The following is a 13,704-nucleotide window of genomic DNA, read 5'->3' as shown; positions in this document are numbered from 1 at the left end:
TGATAATCTGATATACAATGTGGAATGCTTAAATCAAACTGATTAATATACCCATCACCTTACTTATTGTTTTCTTCATATTTTTGTCCTACTAGATTATTTTGAAAGAGCTGTCCTCAAGTTCTGAGATTATTTCTTCAGCTTTGTCTAGTTTATTACTGAAGCTTTTCATTGTATTTTGTATTTACTTCAATGAATTTTTTTGCTTGTTATTTGTAAAGATACCTATCTCTTGGCTTGGTGCCTGTGGCTCAAGTGGCTAAGGCGCCAGCTACATACACCTGAGCTGGTGGGTTTGAATCCAGCCCGGGCCCGCCAAACAATGATGGCTGCAACCAAAAAAATAAATAAATAGCCGGGCATTGTGGCGGGCACCTGTAGTCCCAGCTACTTGGGAGGCAGAGGCAGGAGACTTGCTTGAGCCCATGAGTTGGAGGTTGCTGTGAGCTGTGATGCCATAGCACTCTACCCAGGGTGCCAGCTTGAGGTTCTGTCTAAAAAAAAAGATACCTATCTCTTCAGTAAACTTCTCATTCATATCCTGGTTTCTCATTTCTTTGCATTGGTTTTCAGATTTCTCTTGTATTTCAAGTCATTAAGATTCTTTATTTATTACATATATATGTTTATATATGTGTGTGTGTATGTATTTTTTGTTGTTGTTGTTGTTGTTTGTTTGTTTTTTTTGAGCCAGAGTCTCATTCTGTTGCCCAGGCTGCAATGTTGTGGGGTGATCATAGCTCACTCTAATCTCTAACTTCTAAGCTTAAGTGATTCTCCAATCTCAGCCTCATGAGTAGTTGGGACTATGGCTGCATGCTGCTTTGCTCAGCTATTTTTTTTTTTTTTTTTGCTTTTCTTTTTAGAGATGGGGGTCTTACTGTGCTGTTCTCGATGATCTCAAACTTCTGGCAGCAAGCCATCCTTCTGCCCAAAATCTGGGAGTGCTGGAATTTCAGGTGTGAGTCTCTACACTAGGCCTCATTGAGCTTCTCAAAATCAATATTTTGAACTCTTGAGGAATTATATTTTATTGGGATTCATTTCTGAACAACTGTGACCTTTTGATAGTGTCATTTTACCCTGCTTTTTCATGTTTCTCATGTCCTTCTGTTGATATCTACACATCCGGTGTAGCAGTTACTTGATCCAGCTTTTTGAAATTGCTAAATTGGGGGGTGAGATATTTTCCTGATGACATATACACATTATTTATTGAGCAGGATACTCTTGTCTTTGATTTTGACAGTCTGTAGTAGTGTGATCTTTGTATGATTTCTTTGGAAGTGCATGAGGTTTGTGGTATCTGTGATTTCCTTGGTGGTTTAGTGTGTGGTTATTAGTTGAGGCTGTGGTGAAATTTTGCTAAAACTGGATACAACCTGAATCAATCTTTGGGCACTGGCAGTGACATCAGTGGGCTTTGTGTGCCTTTTTATGGAATCAGAGAAGCTTGCACTGTCATGGGTGTTACTAAGTCCTAGAAGGCTGACTCTTGGACCTCCAGATGACTTCCTCAGAAGCTAGCAGTGCCATCAGTGGGCCAGGTGTGTGGGTGGGTTCCTGGGCTCCAGAGAAGTTGGTTTGCTGTAGCAGTGCTCTGTGTTGGTATTGCTGGTAGCTACAATGGATTGAGTGGGTTAGTCCCCAGTCCCAGAGCTGTCCATGGCAGGTCAGTGGGTCCTTTCCTTAGTACACTTAGGATTATTTGGTCTCTCTTGATACTCCCTGGCCAGTTGCAGCTGGAACTCAGGCTGTGGGTGGGCACAGTGCTGCATCACTCTCAAAATGGCATCCCTTATGGTGTTGATATCAGAGAGGGTGGGGCCCTTTTCAGGCAAGCAGCATGGGAAACTGGGGAGTGTAGTCTGCTTGAGTCTTGGTCTTATAGCATTCTATTGCAGGGTATGTGTAAGAGGATTTGGTTTCTCTGTCCTTTCTAGAGCAGGTAGCAGGAAGAGGCTGCAGCTGCATCAGTCTGAACTTCACCTGAGGGCAAGGCATATGCCAGCACTGAACTCTCAAAATGGTGCCTTGGGCCTGTCACCAAGAATCATGAAGCCCTTTTCAGCCATGCAGCTGATTAATGGAATCAGCTTCTCTGATTCCATAAAAAGGCACACCAAGCCCACTGATGTCACCGCCAATGCCCAAAGATTGGTTCAGGTTGTGTGCAGTTTTAGCTGTGGGTGGTGTGGTCCACTCAAGCCTCAGTCTCAGAGCAGTGTATTGCATGTTTCAGGGTAGTGGGTCTTGTCCTACACAAGTGTAGGAGAGTCTGGTTCCTTCTTGGCTGGGTGGCTGTAGCCATGTTAGCCTGAACTTGGCCAAGAGCAAGACATCCTGGCTTGCTAGGATGTTAAACTCTCATCCTGGCTCTTTGGGCCTATGACCAGGGTCTGTGGGGCCCCTATGGGCAACTCCATTTTGGTCTTACAGCAGCCTATTGCAGAGTGGTGGGTATTGTCCTAAGTATTGTCCCACAAGAGACTGGGCAGCTGTATCTATAGATATTGGTATTGAGGTACCTAGAATGATGCCTAGTTAAAGCCATTCTAGGCTTGGATGCCTGTGAGATTCCATGTGGGTTACCTTTATGGATCAATGTCTCTGTGTAACTTCTAGGCTGCTCCCTATGTTTGGGTTGAGGCCTCCATGGGGTTAAGTGGTTTTCATGTCTCTATGATTTTAAAACACATTTAGGACTGTGGAGCCCTCTAGGTTTTTCTCACTATTTCCCTGAATTTAGGAGCTTCTCCTGGCTTTAAGCCAGTCCTGGGCTGGGCAAGTTGCCTTGAACCCTCTCTTTACTTACTTTGGTGATTTTTGTCACATCTCTGATAAATCCTAGCATTCTCTCCTAAACAATGCATTTGAAATGTTAGTATCTTTTCTATTCTGGTTCCTGTCCATGAATGATTTTTGTCACATCTCTGATAAATCCTAGCATTCTCTCCTAAACAATGCATTTGAAATGTTAGTATCTTTTCTATTCTGGTTCCTGTCCCTATGTCTAGTCAGCTGTCTTGATCCTATCTTCCACTAGCAGTATAAATTTAAAAAACAAAACAACAAGCAAAACTGAAGAGATTTTTGTTATTCTGTTTTTACTGCCCTTTTCACTGGACTATATACATTAACTAAATGGATTATAAGAATTTCAGAAGCTGGTTATTAGATGGTATAAATAACATTAAACTAAAGTTTACTAAGCATCTGCTGCTAGCAGGTTCTCTTCTGTGCACTCTGGGGGCTACAGCTCAATCAATATTCACACAAATTCCTGAGCTACATGCTATTGTGTGTTCATTTTGCAGGTAAGTGAGCTAGGGCACATAGAATTGGAGGAACTTGCCTGTGACCAAGAGACAAGAAAAGGTGTGCTGGGATCAAAACTCATGCAGTTGGACTGAGCAATGTGGCCCAGAATAACTGGGTTAGGCTTCCCAGCCTTATACAAAAACAGTGATGCAGGTTGCTCAAAGCACAGCAAAATTTTCAGTAATACAAAAAAATCCGAGTGGGAATATATACTTAAATATTTTCATTTTTAATATTATCATGAGTCATATACTGATGTATTAGGTCATGTATTCTGTTAAGAGAGCAGAGTCTGAAGCTAGACTATTTTTTTTTTTTAATTTGAGTTCTGATACTTATCTACTTACTATGACCGGGGGGAAGTGTTTTGGCTTCTTAGTACCTTTTTTTCCATACCTGTAAACTGTGAGTATGGTAATAGTGTAGAATGCTTAATTGGGCTATAGATTAGGCAAGGCAATACCTGAACCTATAATTTTCTATACACGTATTCTAATTTTTACTTCTTTTATTTTTAATATTTTTAGAGGACTGGATTACTATTAGACTTGGTTCAAATCATATGTAAAGAAAGCATCAACTACTATCAGGCATGGATGATTTACATGAACTAGATGCCCTTTCATATACATGACTCTGTGAAGCTCAATAAAATCAACACATTTCAACTGGAATTTGCTGTCATTTTATGTAAGCCCCTATTGGTAGTCCTTAAAATGAGATATATATGACATATTAGCAACAGGCAGTGAAAAGGGCACACCAATTGAAAACTGCTCATGAATTGATCAGATGAGAGGAGGGACATAAAGAGACGTCTCAAAGGAACCATTCTGGCTGTAACTTAATCCTGAAGTCCAAGAGTAGAAGGAGAAAAGAAAACATCATTCAAGTGCTCAGCATTGAATTAAATGGGTAAGAAACAGCAGTTGTAGAGCAGAGAAAGGCACATGTGTGGAGAAAAGCCAAGCACTGAACATTTCAGTATCATGAAGATTACCGTGGCTGCAAATTATCCAAATCTCCCTACAGGGAATCATGTTCTCTTTTAAACAAAAGAGGCATGATATAACCAAACTCATTCCAATTACACTTTCAAGTAACATTACTTTCAAGAGTAAATGTGTGTTAAAGAGGGACTGCAGAAAGTCTGCCTATGGTTTGTAAAAATATGACTTGGAACACAAAGCCCAGGTTTACTATGTAAGTTACATCTGATGCACTCCATAAAGAACAGCTTATTTCCAATTTCTTATCTTCAGATAAATAGCCAGGAAAAGGCACTTTGTCTATTATAACGTCAGACAGCAAGTGCAACATCAAAGCATTCAGCCAATTATCCTGCAGTGTTGTCTGCTATTTTCTAAAGAATTACCTCATAGGCCGAAACAATATGTAATTTTGTAAGTTCCTTGAGCAGCATGGCCCATGATTAGTTTAAGTGCTGATGCGTAGGTCACTTTGCAAACTTTTTGTTAGGTGGCTATCGAGGATTATACATAATCATCTGGTGGAAAAGTCACCTCTCTGGGCCCAGTTCGCCCAAACTGGATGTTTGGCTTGGGCTCACACATTCCGTCTCTGCTGCTGTGATAATGGTGCTGCCTTTTGCCTTCACTGTCCTGGGAACTCACCAAGCGATACCCCAGGAGCTTGCCTGCTCACAGAGAGTCCCAGGAACTTCTAGCATCTGCTGGTAACTTTGTCTGAGGGGGAGAGCTATATCGGCATTCTATTTACATTAATCTGATTATATGTAAAACACACAGATGCTTAAAACTGACACATCAAGGTATCATGGAATTAATTTAAAGACATTTAAGGTACATTAAATTATGACACATTTTACAGGATTTGATTACAAAATCCTTCAGGGATCACTTGCTGAAGTCCCTCATTTGTACCATCCACTGCAATATCAGCAGCTATCCGGTCCTTCAGCCATGTCAAGTTCTTGCCCCTTCCCAAGCCGCCACTGGTCCTGTCCGCTTCCCGCTGTGTGCTTTGTTCTACGAATTCAGTTGATATCTTGTATGAACTGAATATCGAAACATCAAATAATGAGTCTTGCACTGCACATGCAAGGGACATAACTTCATGCCTTTCAGTTCTAACTACTTGGTATAAAGTAACCTACTCTTCCTAAATGAGTTACAGCCTTGCCAGACTCTTTTTCTAACTATAGATCAACATTAAGACTATTATTAACAGAGCCGCCAAGAAAAAAAATCTACTTTAAATTTTAGTAGCAATTTTCTATTAACCACTTTTCCTTTTTAGAGTTCAGTGTTGGACTAGACAAAGGCTTCTTCTGTGGTTTTTCAGACAGAATTTTCTCCTTTAAAACAAAAACCTAGACTCAGGTGGCAGCAAATCCTGGTGCTGCTCAAATGCAGGATAATGAGAATGGTGCAGAAAGAAGGGGTGGCTGGAACTGTAGTGACAAAACGGAATAGTGACTGCTCACACAAAGTGTCCTAGGATCTCTGGGATTTCAGAGCATTTTTCCTTTAATATTAGGGTCTAGGCAGCTGTTGACTATAAATTTTGGCTTTTCTATTTTATCAATAAGCAAGTTTAAAGAAAGAGATAAAGAGTGGTTGATGCCATGCTATTTCTTTCCTTTTGTTTTGGCAAGTAGTCAGGCCAAATGAAGTTAGTTTTTTTTAGACATGGAAAAATGAAAGCTAAATGAATTGTCATATCTCTTTCCATAGGTCCAAGGCTTGGTGCATTGCACACAACTACGGAAGAAGCTCCTAAAGCTGTTCAGAGGATGGGATCACCAGCCTGGTTTTCCTCCTATCTGTTATAATTAAAGAAATACACTACCAATAAATCCAGACTGCTACAGATCAGGGCTGGCTTCATGGGCTTGTGGCAAACAATCAAATAAGTCCTCAGGCTTAGAAGCATTCAACCCTCTGCTTTTACTATCTTGAAATTCTTAAGGATTTCGGAACCTGAATTTTCATTTTGCACTGTGTCCCACCTGAGAGTTAGATGTGTTTGACAGTGGCTATTTTTATCTCTACTCAAATGGAATGTAGTCACTTACATACAAGTCTACATTTTAACATTCATTCAACAAATGCTTTTTGAATATATTAAATACTGTAAAAGGTGCCAGGGACACAATGGCGAATAGGAAGCTATTGTCTGTGTCCTTAAAAAGCTTTCTTACTAATTAAGGAAGAGAGACAAGAAAAATGGGTATCACATTAAAATGTAATAAATAACAGGAGGGCAAAGATACAACAGGACCAACTCATAGACTTATGTGAAAGTAAATTCCCCTTATAAAGAATGTCCACATTTTGTTGTATTGATGGTCAAACTGTGTTTTCTCTTTTTCAAAAGTGATGTGTAAGACATCTGTTCCGGTATCACATCAGGATTATACTTTCTGCTCCAGGTAGAATTATCAGGGTTTTTGCTATCTAGCACAGTAGGCTTTCATCAACTTAGAAGGTGAGAAAACAGGGCAGCACCTATGGCTCAAGGAGCAGGGAACCATCCCCATATACTGCGGGTGGTGGGTTCAAGCCCAGCCCTGGCCAAAACTGCGAAAAAAAAAAAAAAAGGATGAGAAAACAAAGCACATTTTTCTCTCCTTGCTAATTTAATGCCCGTAGGTTTTTCCTATTAGGTGAAAAGCAATGATGAGCAACTTTTAATTAATTATTTTGAAAACAGTTTCCCCAGAGTTAAGAGACACACAGGCCCTTATTATACTTGCTGCTAAAGAGGACACGATTAATTCACTTTTTTCTCAGTGGTCCTAATTATTTAGTTAATCCTTTCACCCTCTCCTCTACCTCTAAGCCCACATTAGAAGGCCCCCGTGTAATCTAGCAGGAACCCAAACTGAAACAATGCCATAACTATGTCCAAATTGTTCTGTACGGGATGGTGGACATGTTCAGTAATAAATGATATGAAGGGGTCTTTTATTGACGAGCTGCCATGTGTGTTTGCGTTAGCGAATATGAGAAGATGATGGCTGCTACTCCTCCATCCCCACGGCATTCAGCTCAGCGAGATAGCAGAAAACGCTTCGGTTTACTTAAAGCATTGATAACACCTCTAAATAATTAACCGAGGACTTCCTGTCTTCAATTACTTACTGTTTTTTTTTTTTTTAACATCTTGAGAGGATTATAAGCAATTTATGGATTTCACATGATGAGTGCATTTGCCACTATTCCCACAAAGCATTTACGGGATCATGTTTCTAAAGCTTTGAGGTAATTAAAAATAAGCATGGAGACAATGGGGCTGAGGCAAGGTACTCCCTGGCCCTTCTGTCATTTCTAAGGACCTAGATTTTTCAGGCTCCGGGATGACTAATACTACAGCTTCATTAGTGCTCTGTTGCTTAGGGAATTCCTAGGTTTTGGAAATGATGAAATCAAAACATTTATCCTAGGGGTTTCAGGCAACTCTTCCCTCAAGCATTTGAGATGGAATAGAAAATAAATCTGCTTATTTTAGTTCATTCCATGAACTCAGTAGAACAGTCATTCCCATCATAAAGCACCACATCTGGTCAGTCGGTTAACCATGGAACTAAATTTTCCTGAGCAGATAAAATGTGTAACATTGGGGCAATGCCTGTGGCTCAAAGGAGTAGGGCGCCAGCCCCATATGCCGGAGGTGGCGGGTTCAAACCTAGCCCTGGCCAAAAACTGCAAAATAAATAAATGAAAAAGTGTAGTATTATATAAATCACAGGTTTTGCATTATCGCAAGACTAGCACCATTCCTATCCCACAGCAACTGCATATAGCAGGCTCCGTACTTGGTGAAGTTTTGCTGAAAGAGGGTTTATTTCCTCATTCAACAAAGAAACTGCTCTTTAGAGCTGTATTGGCCAGGTGAAATCTTATTCTCAAATCTTAAAACGGAAGGATGGATCAAATGACTTCTAAAAGGTTTTTCCATTTTCTGATTTTGTAAAAACTATGTGGAAAAACTTTCCAATATTTACTCTATTAAAAGAAGTTTTCTGGCACCAAGATATGTGTATGAAATCCTCTCTCAGATAAAAATATCCATTAAAAAATGACAATAAATAGAAGAACTATTAGCATGAAGTTACTGAAAGAACAATTCTTTGCAATTATTTTATAATTAATGAGGCTATCAATAGCATTGCTTTGAACATTATAATTGAATTTGTTCTGTTGGCATATAAATGCTGTTTTCTAAAAATGTGAACAATACACTTGGCAAAAATTGAAAGACAAAGCTGGTTAAGTAGATACTATAAGAAGAAACTTCTTTAGCCTTGCATTTCAGTTTATTGTGAAACTTTTACTAGTACACAGTCTTTTTCTTTTTTGAGACAGAATCTCACTTGTTACCCTGGGTAGAGTGCTGTGGCACAGCAACCTCACACTCTTGGCCTCAAATGATCCTTTTGCTTCAGCCTCCCGAGTAGCTGGAATTACAGGCACCTGCCATGACGCCCAGCTATTTTTTAGAGGTGGGGTCTCAGTCTTGCTCAGGCTGGTCTGATCTCCTGAGCTCAAATAATCCACTCATTTCCACCTCCCAGAGTGCTAGGATTTCAGGCCAGTGCCACTGCTCACACCCTCGGTGCAAAGTTTTAATGTGCCTAATTTGGCTTTCAGAGCTCTGTAATTAACATCCCAGTGTCTTACCCCAAGTCATTCTTTTAATTTTTACTACTGTAATATAGAATCCTGCAGTTATTTCTTTCCTTGCTAGTCTTTCCTATTGCTGAGAGCATCTTATGAGCAGCGATCTTATTTAGAGCCCTTTGTCTACCAGCTAGAACACCAGAAGCTGGAATGAAGCAAGTATAGATGGAGGGGGTGAAGGCCCTGGAGCCCCTGAGTGTGTCGGTTTGCTTCCTCATCTTTCTAACGTGGTTATTAACTACATCTCTGACTTTGATGGATTTGATGAGAATCAAATAAGTCGAAATGCAAACAGGTCTCCGAAATAGTAAAACATCATCGTATAAAGGTAAGACTTCATTATGTTAGACACCATTATTTTAGTCCCTTGTAAGTGATTTTCACTTCAACTAAAATAAAACACAAGAAACAAATTTGATCATTTGAATTGATGAGGGTTTTCCCATCTCCAGTATCATTGATTTAGTTCAGCATCTTGCTATAAGGAATGCAATGTACAAGTCCAAAGATTGTATTAAGCATCTCTGCAGGCTTATCGTACTTTTGGAAAATCACTGCAGATTCTGCCAATGAATGCTTGCTTATGTGTCAGGGAATTGCAGAGTTGAAAACACAGGCTGGGCAGGTGCAGTGGCTCACACCTGTAATCCCAGCACTCTGGGAGGCCGAGGATGGAGGATCCCTTGAGCTCAAGAGTTCAAAACCAGCCGGAGCAAGAGCAGGACCATCCCATCTCCACTAAAAATAGAAAAATTAGCAGGGCGTTATTGTGGGTGCCGAAGGTCCCAGCTGCTAGGGGGATTGAAACAGGAGGATTGCTTGAGCGTAGGAGTTTCAGGCTGCTGTGAGCTATGATGACACCATGGCACTCTAGCCTGGGGCAACAGAGGGAGCATCTATCTCAAAAAAAAAAAAAAAAAACAAAAAATAAAAAACAAAAAAGAATACAACACAATGAATTAATTTTTCTACCTGTGTAGTATAGCCTGTGTCTCTTTTTAAGAAGAGATTTGATCTGCATTTTATGTGAGAGTCTAAATATTATGCTGTTAATATCCTCTGTAAGGTGTAGGGTCCAATGTAAGGAGGTCATTCACATAGGAGGTCTTAGAAGGGGGTGACTGAAAAAGTGAAAATTTATAAAATCTTGCTCATGGGCTCAGAATTTAAATTTACAAAATGACTTGGGATTCAGAAGATCCACTTAATGAAGAAATTTACATAATCTCTCAACGTATACTTTTCTATAAAATGGGGGTAGGAATTTTCTTCATCTTATACTTTTGTGATAGAAAAGTCAAACTGGATAGTGCCTGCAAAGTTATTAGCACAGTATATGGCACATATTAAATTAATTTATTCCCCAAACATTTTTTAGCTCCTATTGACATGTTCAAGACTATTCTAGGTGCTAGAGGTACAACACTGAACAAGGTGAACAAGGTAAACAAGGTAAACAAGATCGCTGAGTTTTGGAGCCCTCATTTGAGTTGGAGGAGATATAAAAAGACAAAAATCAAACACCAAAATAGCAAGCAGGGAGGGTCTACGACAAAAAAAATGTTGTGGTAACATGTAAGCGAAAACTACTCCAGGCTGGGTGAGTCAGAAGATGCCTCTCTGTTCTCGAAGTGACATTCAAGCTAAAACTTGTTAATTATTATCGTAATTGGCACTAGCAATTATCTAACATTTTAGTTAACAGTAACATTAACTGTACTATGATTATATTATTAAGGTTAACTATAATAAATGTTATAATAAAAATACAGTTACTATTCATTAACATTAATAATAATAACAAATAGTCACAACCAGTCCACTGTCAACCAATTCTGTCTATTAATTACCCACTTAGTAGACAAATGTTAGCTTCTGGCTGATTTTTTTCCAGCCTTCCAGTACATTCTCTGCTATCCTATGCCCATTATCTATGAGTATATCCTTGGGGAATAGAAATGCATCTTACTGTTTGTTAAAAAAAAAGTTAATACTGATGTAAAACCCCCTACACATAATGCATACCAAAGCCAAATATAAATTATTTCTGAAGTTATCTGCTGTTGTGGCTTATTGCTGCCAGTGTGGGCTCTTCTATTAGCATGGATAAGTGGGACCTGACCATATGTCAAGAGAACACGTCCTTTCGAAGTGACCTCATATATCAAACACACACCCCTGGGATGCTTTGCCCCCCTCACCACAATGACAGACCCCTCCCGTAGGTTTTCCTTTTTTTTCACCTGTGACCGTATGCTGCCTCCTGTCAGTGGTGTCAGCATAGATGAGACCTTTCCCAACCTGCCTGATCTGGTACTCTTTAATGACGCCATTTGGTTTCTCAGGGACACTCCAGCTCAGATGCAGAGCCTCCGCACTGGGGGCTGTGATTCTCGGTGGCAGGATGCTCTCCGGAACTCCTTGGGTGGTAGCAGCGGCTACCTGAAGACACAGGAATTAAACAGCAATTTATTGTAAGAGTACACTAGGTATCCTGATCAATGAGAATGTCACTTTTGCTTTAAAATGTTGTTGTCTGGCCTGGCATATCATTAGCAGGGGTTTGGAGAAGCGGTCCCCTTTTTTTATTCTTTCCCTCCCATCCTGTTTAAACAATGAAATCTGACCTTGAATACATTACATAAGTCTCAGACTACCATTTATCACAATAGGTTCAACAACAACTTTGACGGCAGAGTGCAGCCCTCGGAGTTTAAACAAGTAAAATCTGGCTGGCAGACTGTCTTACTAGAGAACTCTTGATAACTCTCTTCCATATGGCCTATCAGTGTCTTTGCATTTTAACAACCTGATTTTGTACATTTTAAGCACCAGTAAATATGGAGCAAAACCCACATCTGAACTTGCTTGCATATAATGTACTTTGAACAGTATAAATGGGCAGCCATTTTTGTACTCTTCCCATTATACTTGGGGATGACTTTATCATATCTGTGCCAATGTTCTAGAAAAAGAACCAAGTAAGAAGAAAAAAATAAATCAACCAATTATTGAGTCAATATTGTCAAAACATAGTTTTGGACAAAAAGGGTTGCATTTGTTTTTTTCATAGAATTAACTCTGATTTTTACCTTTTAACCAATAGTTTTGGTGTCCAGTATGCATAATCTGTGTCTTTGCAGAAATACAGGATTGTTCTGGGACCATTTGGACCATTACTTTTGTTTAGGCCAATCAGCTGTCATCTGTCTAAATGGTGACACGCTCAGAGAGGTTTCTGGGGTGTCTGTTGAACAAAATGTTGCACACAAAACACTATAGCAGAGCAGTTTCACTGAGTGTCTTATCCTAGCGGTTCCTGCAGTGTGCAAAGATGCTGCTTCTGAGGTTTTAAGCGTATGAATAGAAGCGGAACTGTTCTATACGTTTGTTTCCTGGGGTTTCCTCTGATGAAGTGGGCTTCTGCGAAATGGCTCTTTATTTTCCTCCAAAATTGGTTGATTATTTCTTTCCAGCCTTTTTCATGACTTTTGCTTTCTTCTTCACTTGGTCGTGTTCCCCAGTGCTCATCATCTACGGCAGTGTTTTTTCAACGAAAAACTTAGTTCACGGCACAATCAGCTCATGGCACACTTGAACCTACAGTTAAACTTCCACAGCACACTTACATAATGTTGATATGAATAAAAGAGTTTAAAAAAGTACTGATTGTGCATTGAACTTCTTTAGAAAACAATATAATTAACGATCTTTAAACCTTAGGGGTACACCTAAGATCCTCTCATGGCACACGGGTTGAAAATCACTGACCTACGGTCTCCTTGGTGTACCCCCTGTGTCTCCTGTATCTTTTTGATATTCTCCATTTTGAACCCTTGCTGCCTGAGTTCAGATTTTCATCATTTCTTTCTAAGGCTATTGCAAAAGCCTTAGAACCATTTATCTTCTATGTCAGGCTGTTTTGTCCTTTTCTTTGTTTTTCAAAACCAGGCAATTTTTGTTGATGTGATATATGAATAGAAACCCTTTTCAACTAAATAATGGTTTGTAAAATGTTATGGAATTTTTACATTGGCTAAAAATAGTTAGTGCGAAAGTGTCAAAGAGAAGATGATATGGGGTCAAGGTTCCATTTGTTTTTTATTAATAGAACATTGACATTTGGATAAATTTTCCTTAAAATGATACCTCCTTCCAGGTACTAGCACCTGATCAGGTGACATGGGAGTGCTCTATTTCACCACCTTAGGCAGGCACTGTTTTCTATATTGAGACCTTTGTTCCTCAGAGTCTAGGCACACTTTCATTACCTTGCCACTGACAGCACAGCCAGCCACTGTGCAAGCTTTCAGCTGATATGAATATTCCTGAAATGGTTGAATTCCTTCTGTATCAGAGAAGCTCAATGATGCTCCCCGAAAGCGTTCAATTCCATTTCGAAGAAGAATGTAGTAAATAATCGGACCTACAAGACCCAGAGAAATGCCTGTATGTGAGTGTCATATCATTTTAACTGTTTGCAAACAACTTAAAAGTCTTAGTTTCATGAAGAAATGGGATAACTTATATTCAATTTATTTTGCTATTATATGGCCATGCTCAAGTACTTTTTAATTATGCTATTACAAAGGAGATGGATTCTTGACATAGATGATCAAAGAATCATTTATATTTATTTCCCTTCACTATTAAACACATTTACTTTCAATATTAAAACTATTTTGCATTCCCTGAATATGCTTTGTTTATTTGAAAG

General features: G+C 39.4%; 1 protein-coding gene across 1 annotated transcript in view; it reads right to left on the bottom strand.

Moving 5' to 3' along the window:
* USH2A (usherin) overlaps positions 1-13,704 on the bottom strand; it is an 868,259-nt gene that overhangs the window by 135,447 nt on the left and 719,108 nt on the right. The window contains exons 54-55 of the mRNA XM_053607912.1: positions 13,259-13,413; positions 11,231-11,429 (exon numbers count right to left, since the gene is read on the bottom strand). Of these exons, the coding sequence (XP_053463887.1) occupies positions 11,231-11,429; positions 13,259-13,413 (354 nt within the window). The remainder of the gene's footprint in view (positions 1-11,230; positions 11,430-13,258; positions 13,414-13,704) is intronic.

The sequence above is a fragment of the Nycticebus coucang genome, chromosome 10, assembly GCF_027406575.1.
Source record: "Nycticebus coucang isolate mNycCou1 chromosome 10, mNycCou1.pri, whole genome shotgun sequence".
In the NCBI taxonomy this organism is placed as follows: Eukaryota; Metazoa; Chordata; class Mammalia; order Primates; family Lorisidae; genus Nycticebus; species Nycticebus coucang.
Note: the sequence above shows the minus strand (reverse complement) of the source record. Positions and strands in the feature narration are given on the sequence as shown.